The sequence below is a fragment of the Peromyscus californicus genome, unplaced genomic scaffold, assembly GCF_007827085.1.
Source record: "Peromyscus californicus insignis strain IS unplaced genomic scaffold, ASM782708v3 Scaffold_11__1_contigs__length_118956290, whole genome shotgun sequence".
Classification (NCBI taxonomy): Eukaryota; Metazoa; Chordata; class Mammalia; order Rodentia; family Cricetidae; genus Peromyscus; species Peromyscus californicus.
In genome coordinates, this window is record NW_026294402.1 from 49,551,356 (window position 1) to 49,565,940 (window position 14,585).

General features: G+C 45.8%; 1 protein-coding gene across 4 annotated transcripts in view; it reads left to right on the top strand.

The window, feature by feature from the left end:
• The first annotated feature begins 1,465 nt into the window (after window positions 1–1,465).
• The window catches only part of Ube2q2 (ubiquitin conjugating enzyme E2 Q2), a 59,754-nt gene continuing 46,634 nt past the window's right edge, over window positions 1,466–14,585 (top strand). Inside the window, exon 1 of one of the 4 annotated variants that reach the window (XM_052760887.1) lies at window positions 1,466–2,434. Coding sequence is in view for 3 of the 4 variants with exons in the window: in XM_052760868.1 (XP_052616828.1) it covers window positions 3,089–3,289 (201 nt within the window). In the remaining variant the exon portion in view is untranslated. Of the gene's footprint in view, window positions 2,435–2,734; window positions 3,290–3,463; window positions 3,629–14,585 lie in introns of those variants that run through there. The other 3 variants (XM_052760868.1, XM_052760852.1, XM_052760876.1) reach the window with 3 other exon arrangements.

The window sequence follows — 14,585 nt, forward strand, 5'->3', positions numbered from 1 at the left end:
GGATTCTAGTTTGTATCAAGTTGACAAAAAAAAAAAAAGCCAAACTAACCAGGACAGGGGTGCATGCACACACACGCTTGTGGCATGTGTGCAGGGGTACATACACACACACTGTGGCATGTGTGCGGATAATGGGGACAACTCTGAGGAATCAGTTTTCTCTTTCTAGTTTTTTTTTTTTTAATTTTTTTAAATTTTTATTTATTTATTTATTTTCCGGAGCTGAGGACGGAACCCAGGACCTTGTACTTGCTAGGCAAGCGCTCTACCACTGAGCTAATCCCCAACCCCCTCTTTCTAGTTCTACATAGGTTCCAGGAATTGAACTTAAGTTTGTAAGGCTGCAAGGCCAGCAGGTGTGTTTACCTGCTGAGTCATCTTGCTGACCAATACCTGGTTTTCCCTCCTGGGGGGTTCTAGGTATCTAATTTAGGTCCCCATGCTTGCGAAGTGAGCACTTTCTCAAGTGGGCCACCACCCCAGTCCCCATGATGACATCTGCATTCCTATGTCATCATATCTTGTTATTTGTGCTTCTTCCTGCCTCCCAGGCGACTCCATGGTTCCTTTCCTCCTGACAGTCTCCCTTCCTACTTCCATGCCGCACATATTCTATTAACCCTGCCCCACCTCAGGACTTCCTCCTTTCCTTCCATAATCCTCTTTCCACTTTCGTGTCTTCCACTCACCCAGTCAGGATGTCTGCCGTCAAAGGCTTAGTGTTGTTTGGAGCTGGGGAGCCTCGCAGATGGGTACAGTTATTGAATTAGGGGTAGGGAACTAGGAGATAGGTCAGTTGGGAAGGCGCTTGTCACATCAGCATGAAGGCCTTAGTTTGGTCCCCAGAACCCGTGTAAAAATCTGGGCATGTGTTGAAGACAGGAGGATCCTTGGGCTTGACGCTAGCCAGTCAGCTTAGAAGAATCCATGTGCAAGCCCCACGTCAGTGAGGCACCCTATCTCAAAAGACACGGTGGACATCTGTGAGGAATGACACCAGAGGTTGACCTCTGCGCGAGCAAACACACACACACACACACACACACACAAATTAAAAAAAACCTAGGGGCAGGCCAGATCTAGAGAATCTGGGTTTACTTTCTTCCCTCGATGGTGATTTTGTTCTCTTAAACCAACATTAATACTTTTCATATAGTAATGCCAAACTATTTTAAAAGTGTAACTCTCACCAGATGAAACTATAGTCCCAGGCATATATGGCCAAACAATGTCTTCCTGTGTTGTTCTCTTATCATTTTTTTTTTTTTTTTTGGTTTTTCGAGACAGGGTTTCTCTGTGTAGTTTTGCGCCTTTCCTGGAACTCACTTGGTAGCCCAGGCTGGCCTCGAACTCACAGAGATCCGCCTGGCTCTGCCTCCCGAGTGCTGGGATTAAAGGCGTGCGCCACCACCGCCCAGCTTGTTCTCTTATAATTTAAGGAGTCTGAGGCAGGAGACATTTAGGCGGCAAGGCTAGGTACCTCAAGACCAGTGTAAAGGGAACAAGCAGGGTCCCTTACTGAAAGTATTGGCATTTCATAGCGGCGTAGTGGCACACGCCTTTAATCCCAGCACTTGGGAGGCAGAGGCAGGCCGATCTCTGTGAGTTTGAGGCCAGCCTGGTCTACAGAGTGAATTCCAGGACAGCCATGGCTACACAAAACAATTTCAAGAAGGTGACAGCAGGGATTTAACCAGGCCAGGGGGCCTTACTAAGCTAGGGGCCCTGAGTACTACAGAGGTTACATGTCTAGGAAGCTGGCCCTGCCTCTGGAACACATGACTACATCTACATGTACTATTAACTGCCTTCCCAATTATATGGTATTCCTTTAGACTGCAATGTAGTCTTTTGTTCTCTTTGTGAGGGCACCCGGAATGTGCCAGGAATTGTGTTAAGCATGGGGATTCTTGATAAGTATTCATTAAATGACACTGGCGTCTAGTAGCCTCTCCCTCCCCACGATCCTGGGAGTGCCGCTCTCAATTAGATTTCAGTGTTAGGCAGAGACAAGCAACCAAGAGAAATAGGCAGTAAGTTAACGCAGTGATGGGATACAGGGTATCTACACACTTGGTTACTTTAGCCTGGTTGGTCTGGAAGGATCAGTTTGCTACATTTGAGCTGAGACTTCAACAAACAGGGGCCAGCCGGGGAAGTACAGCAGGAACTCAGCAGGCGGAGTATCTGTGGTAGCGTGAGCACAGAAATGTTTCCGAGAAACACGGAACTGATGATGAGAAGCAGCAGGCAGGCTCCATCATCATCTTCGGCAAATGGGGAGCGAAGGAGGGAGCACGAGTCGGGCGAGAAGGACCTTTCAGGAGCCACACTTAGAAAAGTGGTGGGTGGTTGAGCGCAGAGCGAGAGCAGCAGAGGTGAAGCAGCGAGGCGTGCGTCTCTCATCTCCCCATCCTGGCCGCGCCCAGCCCAGGTGAGTGGGTGGCCCGCGGACAACCACGCGGAGGAGCCACCTCCAGGGGCCCGCGCGCTTCCTGCAGGAGCCGACGTGGCCGGCGCGAGAGGCCGCGCACGTGTCTGGCCGGAGGCCCGGGGCGCAGAGGTGCACGGAGGGGGTTCAGGCCCGTCCGCGTGCGGTGCCGCCGGCCCCGGATCCTCCGGGCTGCGGGCTGCGGGGCGCGGGGCGCGGGAGCCCCGGCGCGGGGCGGAAGGGGGCTGGGTCATGAGAGGAGGGGGCGGTCGGGCGCGCGCACGGAGCGGGCGCCGGGCGCGCGCCGGGGCGGGGGCAGCCCTCTCGCAGGCGGCCGCGGCGGCGGTGGGGGCGGCGTCGCTGTTGCCCTTTTAAGCCGCGGGGCCACCGCCTCCTGCGGGTGGAGTCGGTTACAAAGGCAGTAGCCGGCCCGGCTCCCGCACGCCGGTCCGCGCGTCCGCCGAGGCCTCGCGCTCCTCGCCATTTTCCAGCCGCGCTCGGACGCAGGTCGCGGCGGCGGCGGCGGCGGCGGCGGTGGGGAGAGGCGGAGCCGCGAGAGCGCGGCCCGGGCCGGCCCCGCGGGGCGGTCGCGGCCGTGACGGCGGCTCCCGGCCCCGGCTCCCTTTCCTCACCCCTCCCGCCGGAGATGAGGGGAAGATGTCCGTGTCAGGGCTCAAGGCCGAGCTGAAGTTCCTGGCGTCCATCTTCGACAAGAACCACGAGCGATTCCGCATCGTCAGCTGGAAGCTGGACGAGCTGCACTGCCAGTTCCTGGTGCCGCCGCCGCCGCCGCCGCCACCGCCGGGCAGCCCGCACTCGCCGCCGCCGCCGCCGCTCACACTCCACTGCAACATCACGGTGAGGCGCCGGGCCGCAGCCCCCCGGGGCCGGGCGAGGGCGGACGGGGGCGCCGCAGTCCCGGGACAAAGGGCGCCTGCCCCGGAGACCCCCGGCGCCCCGGGCGCGGCCGGTTGGTGGCTGGGCCCCGGGCCTGGCCGGGAGCTCGGGGCTGCCTGGCCGGGAGGCGGCGGCAGCGGAGGCGCGTCGCGGCTCTGCGCGGGCCGGCTTGGCGCTGTTGGCCCCTCGCGGCCCCCGTCGGGCCCCGAGGTCGCCATGGCCGCCCGCAGCCGGCCTGCTCCTGGGGACCGCGGCGCGTCGGTGGGCTCCGGCCAGCAGCCCAGGTGGAAAGGCTCTCAAGTGGGTTTTTTTTTTTTTCTTTTTAAGCTTCTCATTTTCCCGTCAGGTTTCAAACCCCTCGTCCTTGCTTGTTCAACCAGTTTTTTTGTTTGTTTGTTTATATATTGGTCTCTGAGGACAGATGAACGCCGACAGCTTAACGTATTTCAGGAAAAAGTTTAGGACGCAGCCCCGGGAGATGGTGGTGCGAACCATCCTTTAGCCCTGACCTGGCTCTGCGCTAACGTGGTTCTCGGAAAAGCTCATGGAACCTTCCACGCGGCAGGTGGTGTGGCGAGTGTGCGAGCTGCCCCACTTGTGCGGAAGCCTGAACATGACCAGCAGGGGAAAGGAGATGCTGTCCACTTTACTACCCGGAAAGATCAGGTTGGATTAGAAAGCTGGAGAGACACGTGGGCAGTTATCTTTCCCGTTTAAGCCAAAAGCTTGGTAAAATACCGAATTGTTAGTGGAAACCCCACCCCCACCCCCCCCACACACACCACCACCACCGAAGTGTGTCATGAGGCTGTCTAGTCATTGTGGAATTGATCTCGTGTGCAGAATACACTTTTATTACAGCAGGAGCTGAGGTGGCAGTTTAAATATGGCTAAGATTCCTTCTGTTAATTCAATACATAACCCCCCACCGTGGGAGTTTGCAAAGGCCTTGGCATTATGATAATTGACCTTAACATAGTTAGCAGAGTCTACAGAAGAAGGTGGGTACTGTTAGTACCGTGAGTTACTTTATGTCCGAGAAAACAAACTGCCGCAGTGTGCTTTAGTGAGGAGAGAAGGCGCTTTCTGAAGAGTATCTGGTTATGCTGTTGTGGGTGCTGGTGTTTGAGAACTTGACAAACCAGTGCCTACTTGGAGAACTCGGACTTCTTGGAGAGTTTTATACAACCCTGACAACTACTGTAATGTTATGAAATCTAAAGGGAGCATCTAATTTTGAGTAGGGAGCTGTGCTGACTAGTTTTTTGTTTTTTTTTTTTTTGCCAGTTTGACAGAGATAGAGTCACAGGGGGAACCTCAGTTGAAAGAAATGCTTCCTTAAGACTGGCCTGTAGGCAAGCCTACGGGGCATTTTCTTCACTAAGGATTGATGAGGAAGGGCCCAGCCCATGACTTGTGCTTCAGTTCCCTGCTTTGAGTTCTTGCCTTGACATACCTCAGTGATGGAGTTGTGGGCCGAGTTGTAAGCTGAAATGACCCCTTTTACCCCAAAAGTTGCTTTTGGTCATGGTGTTTTATCACAGCAACAGAAACCCTAAGACAGGAACTGAAGGTGTGCCTCAGAGGATGCTTTGAGGAGTTGAACAGGTGAGTTCAAATTTGGAAGGCTGGAGGAAAGGGTGTTCCAGATCCAGGAAACTCCACCCAAAGGAGACACTGAAGCTTGAGAAAGCTGAGTTCTTAGGAGTGAGTGGACAGTTAATGCTCAGACTTGAGAATCCCAGGGTTGTAGGCTGGAGAAGATTTTCCAAATATGGGCCGGTCGGTGGTGGCGCCTGCCTTTAATCCCAGCATTCGGGTGGCAGAGACAGGCGGATCTCTGTGAGTTCGAGGCCAGCCTGGGCTACAGAGTGAGTTCCAGGAAAGGCTCCAAAGCTACACAGAGAAACCCTGTCTTGAAAAACCAAAAAAAAAAAAAAAAAAAGAAAAAAAAATTTTTTTTTTTCCAAATATGGGAAGTAGAAAGTAGTAGAGTGGAGTAAGTGACTCAGTAGACTGGCCTGAACAGTTGTTGGAGGGTATTATTCAGGTCGAAGTTGAAGGTATGGCCGGGGGGGAAAGGTACAACTGATCTAAATGATAGGGTACTAAATTTGTAGACTGTGGGGAGCCACACCTTCATTCTAGTAAGTTGAGAAAATGTGTCTGCTTTCAGAACTAGAATTCTTAATAATGGTATGATATTAGGGAATGTATGAAAGTGTGGTTTTGGTTATTCCAGTGGGTGGTGGATGCTGCTGTTGGCCTGCGTGCTGACATTTACTACCAGGGGTGCTAATGTTTGTAATGTATGGGCAGTCTGCCGTGTCAAAGAGTTATCTGACCTAAAATGCCAGCAGCATCCCATGGAGAACCATCTTGGAGACAAATAGGACAGAGAAGGGCTTAGGTGGTGGCAGTGGAGTAAGCTGAGACTCAGATACTGGCCAGAGGGATGCATTGGTGTGTACTAGTGCAGTGGTGTTGCTAGTAGGTATTATTAAAATTGAGCTACTAGTGGATTATGACTAGACATTATCAGAAGACAGTTACAGATTCTCACTAGGATGTATGTTAACTTTATTATGGAAAACTAACAAACACACAGCTGAACAGAGAGACATTATGTACCCAGCTCAGCTATGATAAACTTTTGGCCAATCTTATTTCATGTATATTCCTGTTGGATTGATTTGAAGTGTTCTTTAGACATCCATTTTTTCTATAAAGATTTTGGTATGTGCTTATAAAAGGTATACTTTTAAAATATGAGTGTTTTGGTAATCTACAAAGCCTGCTTATATGGGTGTAATTTGCTGAGAAGGAAAATAGTAAGGGAAAACTGTGATTAGAATTCAAATACAAGGACCCTGTCTAAGGCTTGTGATTTGTTATTTTGTAAAAAGTTGTAGGTCATTAGTGTAGTGAGTTTGACCCATTCTTTACCTTTCCTTCTTTAGACAGCAGAAGTATTTATTGAGCACTCTACACACCAGGTCACTAAGCTACCAAAGAGCATCCTTGTGCAGTTTCTATAACGTTTGGCTGAATGGCATCTCACCTTTACATACTTATGTACCAGTTTCTGAATCATCCTTTGAGGATGCTGTGCCCACTTTCCCTCCTAACCTTCTGTATCAGCTGTTCTTCCTCTTGTGGAATGTGCTCCTGACTCCTGCTTTGTGCCCTTTCCCAGTCTGCCTTTTCCATGGTTGATTGCCCCTCAAGACTCTTTCTGGGTCATGCGCAGTTCATGGTAACATTTTCCGTTCCTCCCTTTAGGTCTTGTTGTTTCTGCTTTATGTTTTCTCATGTTCTCTCATAGTTCTGATTCTCCAAGCTAGTTTTTAATGGTGTCAGGAGAGTATTGTGTAATTATCATTTTGTGCTTTGTATTTTCTTCCCATTCATATTTGTTTTATTGACTATATTGGCCACTGTTCTAATTAAATTCTGTTAGAAGAGTACTTTGAAAGCTAGCTGCTAAGAATTTATCAGAAAGAGTTAGAACATCAGAAAGTGTCATGGGTAGTACACAAATGCTTAAAGGTCACTGAGGATTGATAGGAAATCTGTAATTTGGCTACATATGAAGAAGAGTCTCAGAAGTAAAAACTCAAACATAAGTGTTTTCCTTTCTAGGCCATGGAAATTGGGCTGTTTTGTTTTTTTCCCATCATGTTTTATCAATTTGTCCTGCTCTTGAATATGAACCTCAAGGTGTCTATTTCTTTACTGTGAACTCGTGAAAGATTATCTGTTATATAAAAGTAGGTATTGTTTTTCCATTTCAGTAAACAGGCTTGGTTGCCAGTCAGTACTAAGACCCAGTTGTTGTGATCACACTCCAGAGCAAAGCAGCTTGTTTAATAACCTGTATGGCTGTTTTGGGAGCTAGGATGTGACTTTCTTTTTTTATTTAGTCTTTTAAAAATACTTAAGCTGGCAGTTCCATTATGCCTTTTTGGGGAGTAAAGGGATGTTGAGACAGTGTCTCCCTATATTGCCTTGGTTGGCTTGAAACTTGCTATGTAGACCAAGCTGGCCCTGAAATGTCATACCTGTCTTTAGAGTACTGGTCATAGATAACTGTGTCTGGCTCCATTCCTTCTTGTATAGACTTGTTGGAATTTTAAGAGTATGAGTGAGTGAGTGTGTGTGTGTGTGTGTGTGTTCATGTGGGTGGGTACATGTATTTGTGGGTACAGGTGGTGGCCAGAAGTCAGCTTTGGGTGGTACTTTTCAGGACCATCCACCTTCTTTGAGACAGGGTTGTTCTTTGGCCTGGGGCTCACAATTAGATTAGGTGGCTAGCATCCATCTTGTCCATCTATCATTATCTCCTTGGTGCTGTGCTTAATAGAGTGAGCCAACATGCCTGGCTTTTGCTTTTTTTTTTTTTTTTTTTAACATGGAAATCAAACTCTGGTCTTCTTGCTTGTGTAGCAGGCACTTTTTAGTCTAAGCCACCTCCCCAGTCCTTGTACTGTGTGTGTGTGTGTGTCTGTGTCTATCTGTCTGTCTGTCTGTCTGTCTGTCTAGGTCAGAGGACAATCTCCACTTTTGGTTCTTGCCTTCTGCCATTTTAGAGGCAAAGTCTTATTGTTTGCTGCTGCACTAGGTACGCAGTATACAGTTGGCCTGCTTCAGGAGTATTCTACTGTTTGCGTCTCCTGTTTGCGTCTCCCATTTTGCCAGAGTAATGCTGGCTTGGATTATATAGACAATGTGCTACCTCGTTTTGGGGTCTGAACTCAGGTGGTCAGGCATGTGGGGAGAGAGTTAGTTTTCACTATTGTGAGGCTGGATAATTGGCTTATGTGGTTGGCTCACGAGCCCAACTTGTCTCCATCTCCCCGGCACTGGGATTATGCGAGTGTCCACCTCATCGGACTGTGTGTGCATTCTGAGAGTCAAGTTCAGGCTTTCATGCTTCGGTGCAAACTGCCGACTGACCGGCCACCCTCCTCCACCTCCTTTTTAAGAGTCTCATGTAGTTCAGGCTGGTCTTGAACTTGCTTTGTAAATGGAACTCTGATTCTCCTCTCTCCCCTCTGTGTGTGCTCTACCACATACCCAGCAGCATCTGGAGACTCTTGGTAGTAAATTGCTGTTTCAGAGTAAAAAAAAAAAAAAAAAAACTCTCACAGGAAGTAAATTGGTATAAAATTGAAATTTTATTCTTTATATTACTTGTATACATAAATTGGTGTTTCTTCATGAATGATTGTCAGGCTAGTTTTGGTGAAATAATTTTTGTTTAGCTAATTTCTATTCATTATTGCTAAAAGCCCCTCCTCCAACAGCAAGCTACTAAATTAACAAATGTTAGGTCTGAATCTAGGAGGGAGAGGTTTAGGCATTACTTAATATTTAGGATCTTAAACAAATTATTTCATTTATTGTGTTTCTCCATAAAACAGTCCCTTTTTGCCTTGGAATGCTACTGGAAAGCTTCTTGTCAACAGTACTGTACTATACTGTACAAATGGGAAAGTGATAACCATTATTTTAAAAATACTTTGAGCTGGCTAGCTCAGGGGAGAGTACTCCACCTTCTGAGCATATGCAAGGCCCTGGGTTCAAGACCCAGCTACAAAGAAAGGAAGGAAATAAATGATGTGCTGTGTAGCATCTTTTCGTGGACACACAGCAATGCTGTTAAGTGCATGTTTTGTTTTTCTAGTCTTTACACTGATAAGAAGAAGTTCAGTCAAACTTGTACAAAGGAAATAATGAACAAAATGACTGCCGCGCCTGAGAGCCTTTCTTGAGCTGCTTCTCCCACGACAGATTACTTTTCCAAGTTGAGTTCATGAAGAAGCTGTTGGAAATATCAGAACTGTCATGTTAATCCCCGAATGGTACTTTCAGACCAGAAACAGTCATTGTTTTCATTGATCTGACCAGCTAATAATGTAGAGGCAGATTCTTTGTAGTTATCTGTCCTTCTCCATCTCTGTTTTTATGTGCTTTCTGGAGAGAAATGAAATTATGGAGAGGTTGGGTTTCCTTTTTATGAATGATGGTATATACCTTAGTAACTTTTTGGTGGTGTCTGCGGGCTGGGGGTGTTGAGCTTAGGCCTGGGAAGGGGTAGTGTTAGGTAAGTGTCAGCTAGTCGAGGGAGGGTGTAGAGATTGAATGGAAACAGATACTGCCAAAAATAAAACAAAAATAAAATAAAAGAGAGAAACAGCAGGGCTTCTCCCTGACCCTCACGCTTTGCTACTAGTGGTCTCTGATAGCTTCTGAAGACAGTTAGGTAAAACAGTGCCTAGTCAGAACTACTGAAACTGTCCCCAGGAATTTGCAGCTGAGTGGATTCAGATCATCTTCCTTATTTTTTCTGCCTCAGTTCGCTTAGAAAGATGTTCTGAGTAGCTGTAATTTGTTCTCTACCGCAGATACTTAAGCACTTCTTAGAACATAATGCAGAGTTTGTGCTGAAAGTTGTTTCCAGTGGTGGTGGTGGATATTTTGTAACATGAAAAACAAAACATGGTTATTGTGAGAAATTTAGAAACCAGAGAAGCAAAAGTGGGGAAAAAACAAAAAAACCCACCTCTCTAATTCTAACGCCCATTGCTATAAATTTTGGTGTGTCTTTCTGGTCATCTTTTCCCTCTATGTTATGTGCTGATTTTTTTTGAGACAGCCTTACTCTGTGTAGACCAGGCTAGCCTCACAGAGATTTCTGCCTCTGCTTCTTGAATTTTGGGGTTAAAGGTGTGTACCATCACACTTGGCTCCTGTTTTGGAAAACAGTGAACGAGATTGTTTTGTGCCATTCTTCTCACTTAGCAGTGGATCTGTATCCTGAGGTCCTTCTCCAGTGTCTTCTCTTCTGTGATACTGACAGAACCATCTGGTGAATTCTGTCTCCTAATATTGGACATGCAGGTGGTAGCTGCTTCTATTTCCTCCCTATTTTAAGTAATGCTCTGAGTATCAGTAGATGGAATCCTTGTGTATATAGGAGATGTCCTTGGAAATTTTCCTAGAGGTAGTTTCTTTTAATTCTTGTTGCTGATTTGGTTTCTGAAGGTAGAACAAGTTATATTGTACTATATAGAAACTTTTCCTTAAAGCTCTCAGGTATTATTTATCAGATTGGTAAAAACGTTAGCATTGTATAATGAATGAGCATCACCACAGTCATGACAGTCACCACAGACACTATGTGTCATAACAGACAGACAGTTATTTACAGCCCTCTGAGAAGAAATTTGACCTCATGAATTCTCTCGGTAGAACAAAGTGAATGCTGATTACCCCAGGCTAGCAGAATTATACCTGTGACCCCAGTTGTCCCAGAAAGAGACGTTTAGTCTGAGAGAAAACTCAGATTTTTATGGCTTCCCCACCTGACAGTTCATCAGTGGGAATGGTTAGAATGTGTTCTGGCTAGTTTTATGTCAGCTTGACACAGACTAGAGTCATCTGAGGAGAGAACCTCAATTGAGAAAATGCCTCCATGTGATAGGGCTGTAGGCAAGCTTGTAGGGCATTTTCTTAGTTAGTGATTGATTGGGGAGGGTCCAGCCCATTGTGGGTGGTGCTATCCCTTGGCTAGTGGTCCTGGGTTCTATCAGAAAGCAGACTGAGCAAGCCAGTAAGCAGCACCCCTCCATGGCTTCTGCATCAGCGCCTGCTCCCAGGTTTCTGCCCTGTTGGAGTTCCTGATTTGGCTTCCTTCAGTGGACTGTGACTCAGTATATGTAATCCAAATAAACCCTTCCTTCCTAAGTTGCTTTTGGTAATGGTGTTACACCACAGCAGTAATAACCCTAACTAAGACGGAATGCTAGAGTTCTTTGGTCAGGCTTTGTGTTGAGGGAGGTGGCAAACTGAGCCCCAGTGGAGCATGTAGGTTAATGGAGACTGGAGAAAAGGGTGTGCTTCTTCAAGGAGGGAGGATAGGGATTTAGCAGGGGAGAAGGTGGAAAGCAGCGGTTCTCAATAGTTTAGAGTCCGGACTTAAACTCTTAATTGTTATCAGTTATACCTTTGGTATTTATCATTAGAAATTAAAACAGAAATATTAAAACATGAACAGTAAAACCAACCTTCCATACTGCAGGGTTTTTTGATGTTTGTTCTGTCTTTGCTTCTGCACTTAGTTTGATTGATTTTTTTTTAAATATATACTTTATTACTGTATTTTAAATGTATTTTTTTTGTCTATGTATGTCTGTGCATCATGTACATGTCTGGTGCCTGATGAGGCTAGAAAAGGGTGTTCTATCTCCTGGAACTGGAGTTAGAGATGCTTATGAACCACTTATGTGGGTGCTGGGAATTGAACCCGGGTCCTGGAAGAGCAGCCATGCTCTTAACCTCTGAGCCATTTCTCCAGCCCAGTTGTTTGATGCTTTAAAGTCTGAAGTAATGTGAACAAAACTCAACCTCAGATATCTCATTGGGAAAGAAATATTTTAATGGCAATAGCCACTTTAGGTAATTGGGATCTCCATGCCCCTTAGTACTGGGAACTGAACCTGGGACCTCAAGCATGCTAGGCAAGTGTTCTTTCACTGAGTTGTTTTCCCAGCTTGTGAATATTTTGTGTATGTGTGTTACTTTACAAAAACTTGACCTTACTCTTGCATGATATTATAGCATCATGCAGTGGTCATTGGGAAAAATATTTGGTTAACATATCTTCTAAACATTGATACATTTCACTGTACAGCATCAAAATCTAATCTCACCACCAGTCTCATCAGAATACTCTGTGAAGCTTTGAGCTTACACTGGTGGATAAGTGTTCCAGGGTTTGAATGTTTTTCTCTAAAGTTTGACTTTACTCTTGGTGAAATGTACCGTCCTTTGTTTTGGAAATGACAGGCTATCTCTTGTGTTTGAGAAGACATCTTCTAAAAAGCCAAGTTGGAATATGCCTTGCACAGTCATCTTTTCAAGTAAAAGTGGTGTCCGTTCATGTCAATTCATCTCACAAATCAGTCACACATGCCTACTCTCAAGTGTCCTCCAGGGGTGCTCGTGTCTACTTCCCATTTCATTACCACAATATTCAAAAGGTATATAAGATGTAATGGATATCACCCTCACTGTCTCCTTTTCACAGCTTTGTCTGTCTAAGGACTAGCAGTGAAAGATTCCAGCCGTGTAACCATGTTACAGGGCCTTCACTTGTGCAAAGGCAGCAGCAGTTTTACCTCTACAGCTTCTGTGCACTAGTGAGGACTGAGTAGAGCAAAAAAGACCATCAACAGTTTAGTCTTGTATGAGGTCTAAGGCCTCTGAGAAACATGGAAATATGAGTGCTTATGTTTACCACCTAGCCTGTCTTTTCAGGTGCAGGATTTAAAATACAAACATCTCAGGGGAGCTGATCTCCTCTCCCTAAACTCCTATTAATGTGGTGGGGGCATTTCAGTCTGCCTCGGTAGCTCATATGCTTCTTCATGCAGACATTTACTAGATAAACACTAATCTATACAATGAACTTCTAGATCTATTTTATTTTTTAAAAGCTAAAGAAAATACAAAGCCCAAACAGTAAAAATGGTCTAGATGCTGTATTCCCAAGCTAGGCCGAAGAATGTGAAATGACACTATTCAGTAAGTGCCTTTCCTTAAGAACAGGGTTGATTTTGAAGACACTTTACCTTTTAGCCTGTGAAGTGATTTGGAGCCAGTAAGAAATGAATGAGAGCACAAAAATAAACCAACTGTTGCTGGACAGGCACATGGATACCACTACTGACACTAATTTCAGTAGTTCCTTTTTCTTAAGATTTGGTAAAATGTTAGCCGGGCGATGGTGGCACATGCCTTTAATCCCAGCACTCAGGAGGCAGAGGCAGAGGCAGGTTGATCTCTGTGAGTTCAAGGCCAGCCTGGGCTACAGAGTGAGTTCCAGGAAAGGCACAAAGCTACACAGAGAAACCCTGTCTCGAAAAACCAAAAAAAAAAAAATTGGTAAAATGCTTTAAAAGTTTCCAGTTTTTGTGCTGTTAGTTCTGTTATAATGAGGTTATAGTTCCTGTATGGCATTACAGAACATTGTTCTTATAAACTATCTGTGTGATATGGCTTTTCACTTGTTAAATGTCTTCAGCAGCTAGTATCTACCAATAATGTCTTTTTCCCAGAGTCTCAGTAGAAAACAGTACAAAGGAGCAGAAAAAATGTCTCTTAGTGGTGCAAGTATGTAACGGTTCCTTCACTAACTCACTTAAAAACAACATTTAAAGTAAAAAAATACAGTAGTAGCATTTCTCAGTAGTACTTTGTGTGATAGGATATTAGAATTTTATCATGTTTGATTAGCAACAGATGCATTTCTCTCTAACACACTTAGAAACTTATTTATTTTACTTAATTTATTTTATGTGTATAGGTGTTCTGCGTGCATGTATGTCTGTGTACCACATATATGCAATGCCTGCATGCAATCAGAAGAGCATCAGATCTCCTAGGAACTGGAGTTACAGGTGGTTGGGAGCACTGAATCTGGGTCTCCTGGAAGAGCAGTCAGTTTTCTTAACTGCTAAGCCAGTTATACCTTTGAGCCCTTAGACCTTTGTGGAGGGTGGGGGGGGGCATAGATGGGATGAGTGTGTGTTTGCGTGCATGAGTTATGTGTACCATATGTGATTAGGAACTCGTAGAAGCCAGAAGATGTTGGGTTCCTTGGAACTGGAATTAGAGCTGGTTGTGAGCTGCCTTGTGGGTGCTGGGAACTGAACCATGCTCCTCTGCAAGAGCAGCAAGTGCTCTTTAACCACTGAGTCATGGCTTCAGCCTCCTGAATTTAGAATTTTCAGACAAAAAACATTACTCTGAGTTTCTGTGGATCAGAGTCTGCCGTCACTTACCTTGGGTTCTCTGGCCTGTGGTCTTTACTCCTAATGCAGAAACCTGTTGGTGGAGGCTGCCGTGGTCAGAAGGCTGGAAAGGTCATAGCTGCTGGCAGGATTCTTCTCATAGGGTGTTGGCCTAATCTGAGGATCTTGGTTAGTTCTTAGAGTCCTTTTTCAATTTCTTGTGACTCAGAGCTCTCCATAGGGTAGCTCACCATGTGGCAGCTGATTTGCATCACCAGGATTAATTACAAGACCAGGAGATAAGCAAGACAGGAGTTGTCTTTTTGTAACTTGATTTCAGAAGTGGTATTGGTACTTTTGCTGTATTTAAAAGTGAGTAGCTAAGTCCAAGGAAGGGGATTTTTACAAGGGTATGAATACCAAGAAGTGAGAATTAATGGGGGTCATTTTAGAGACTGTGT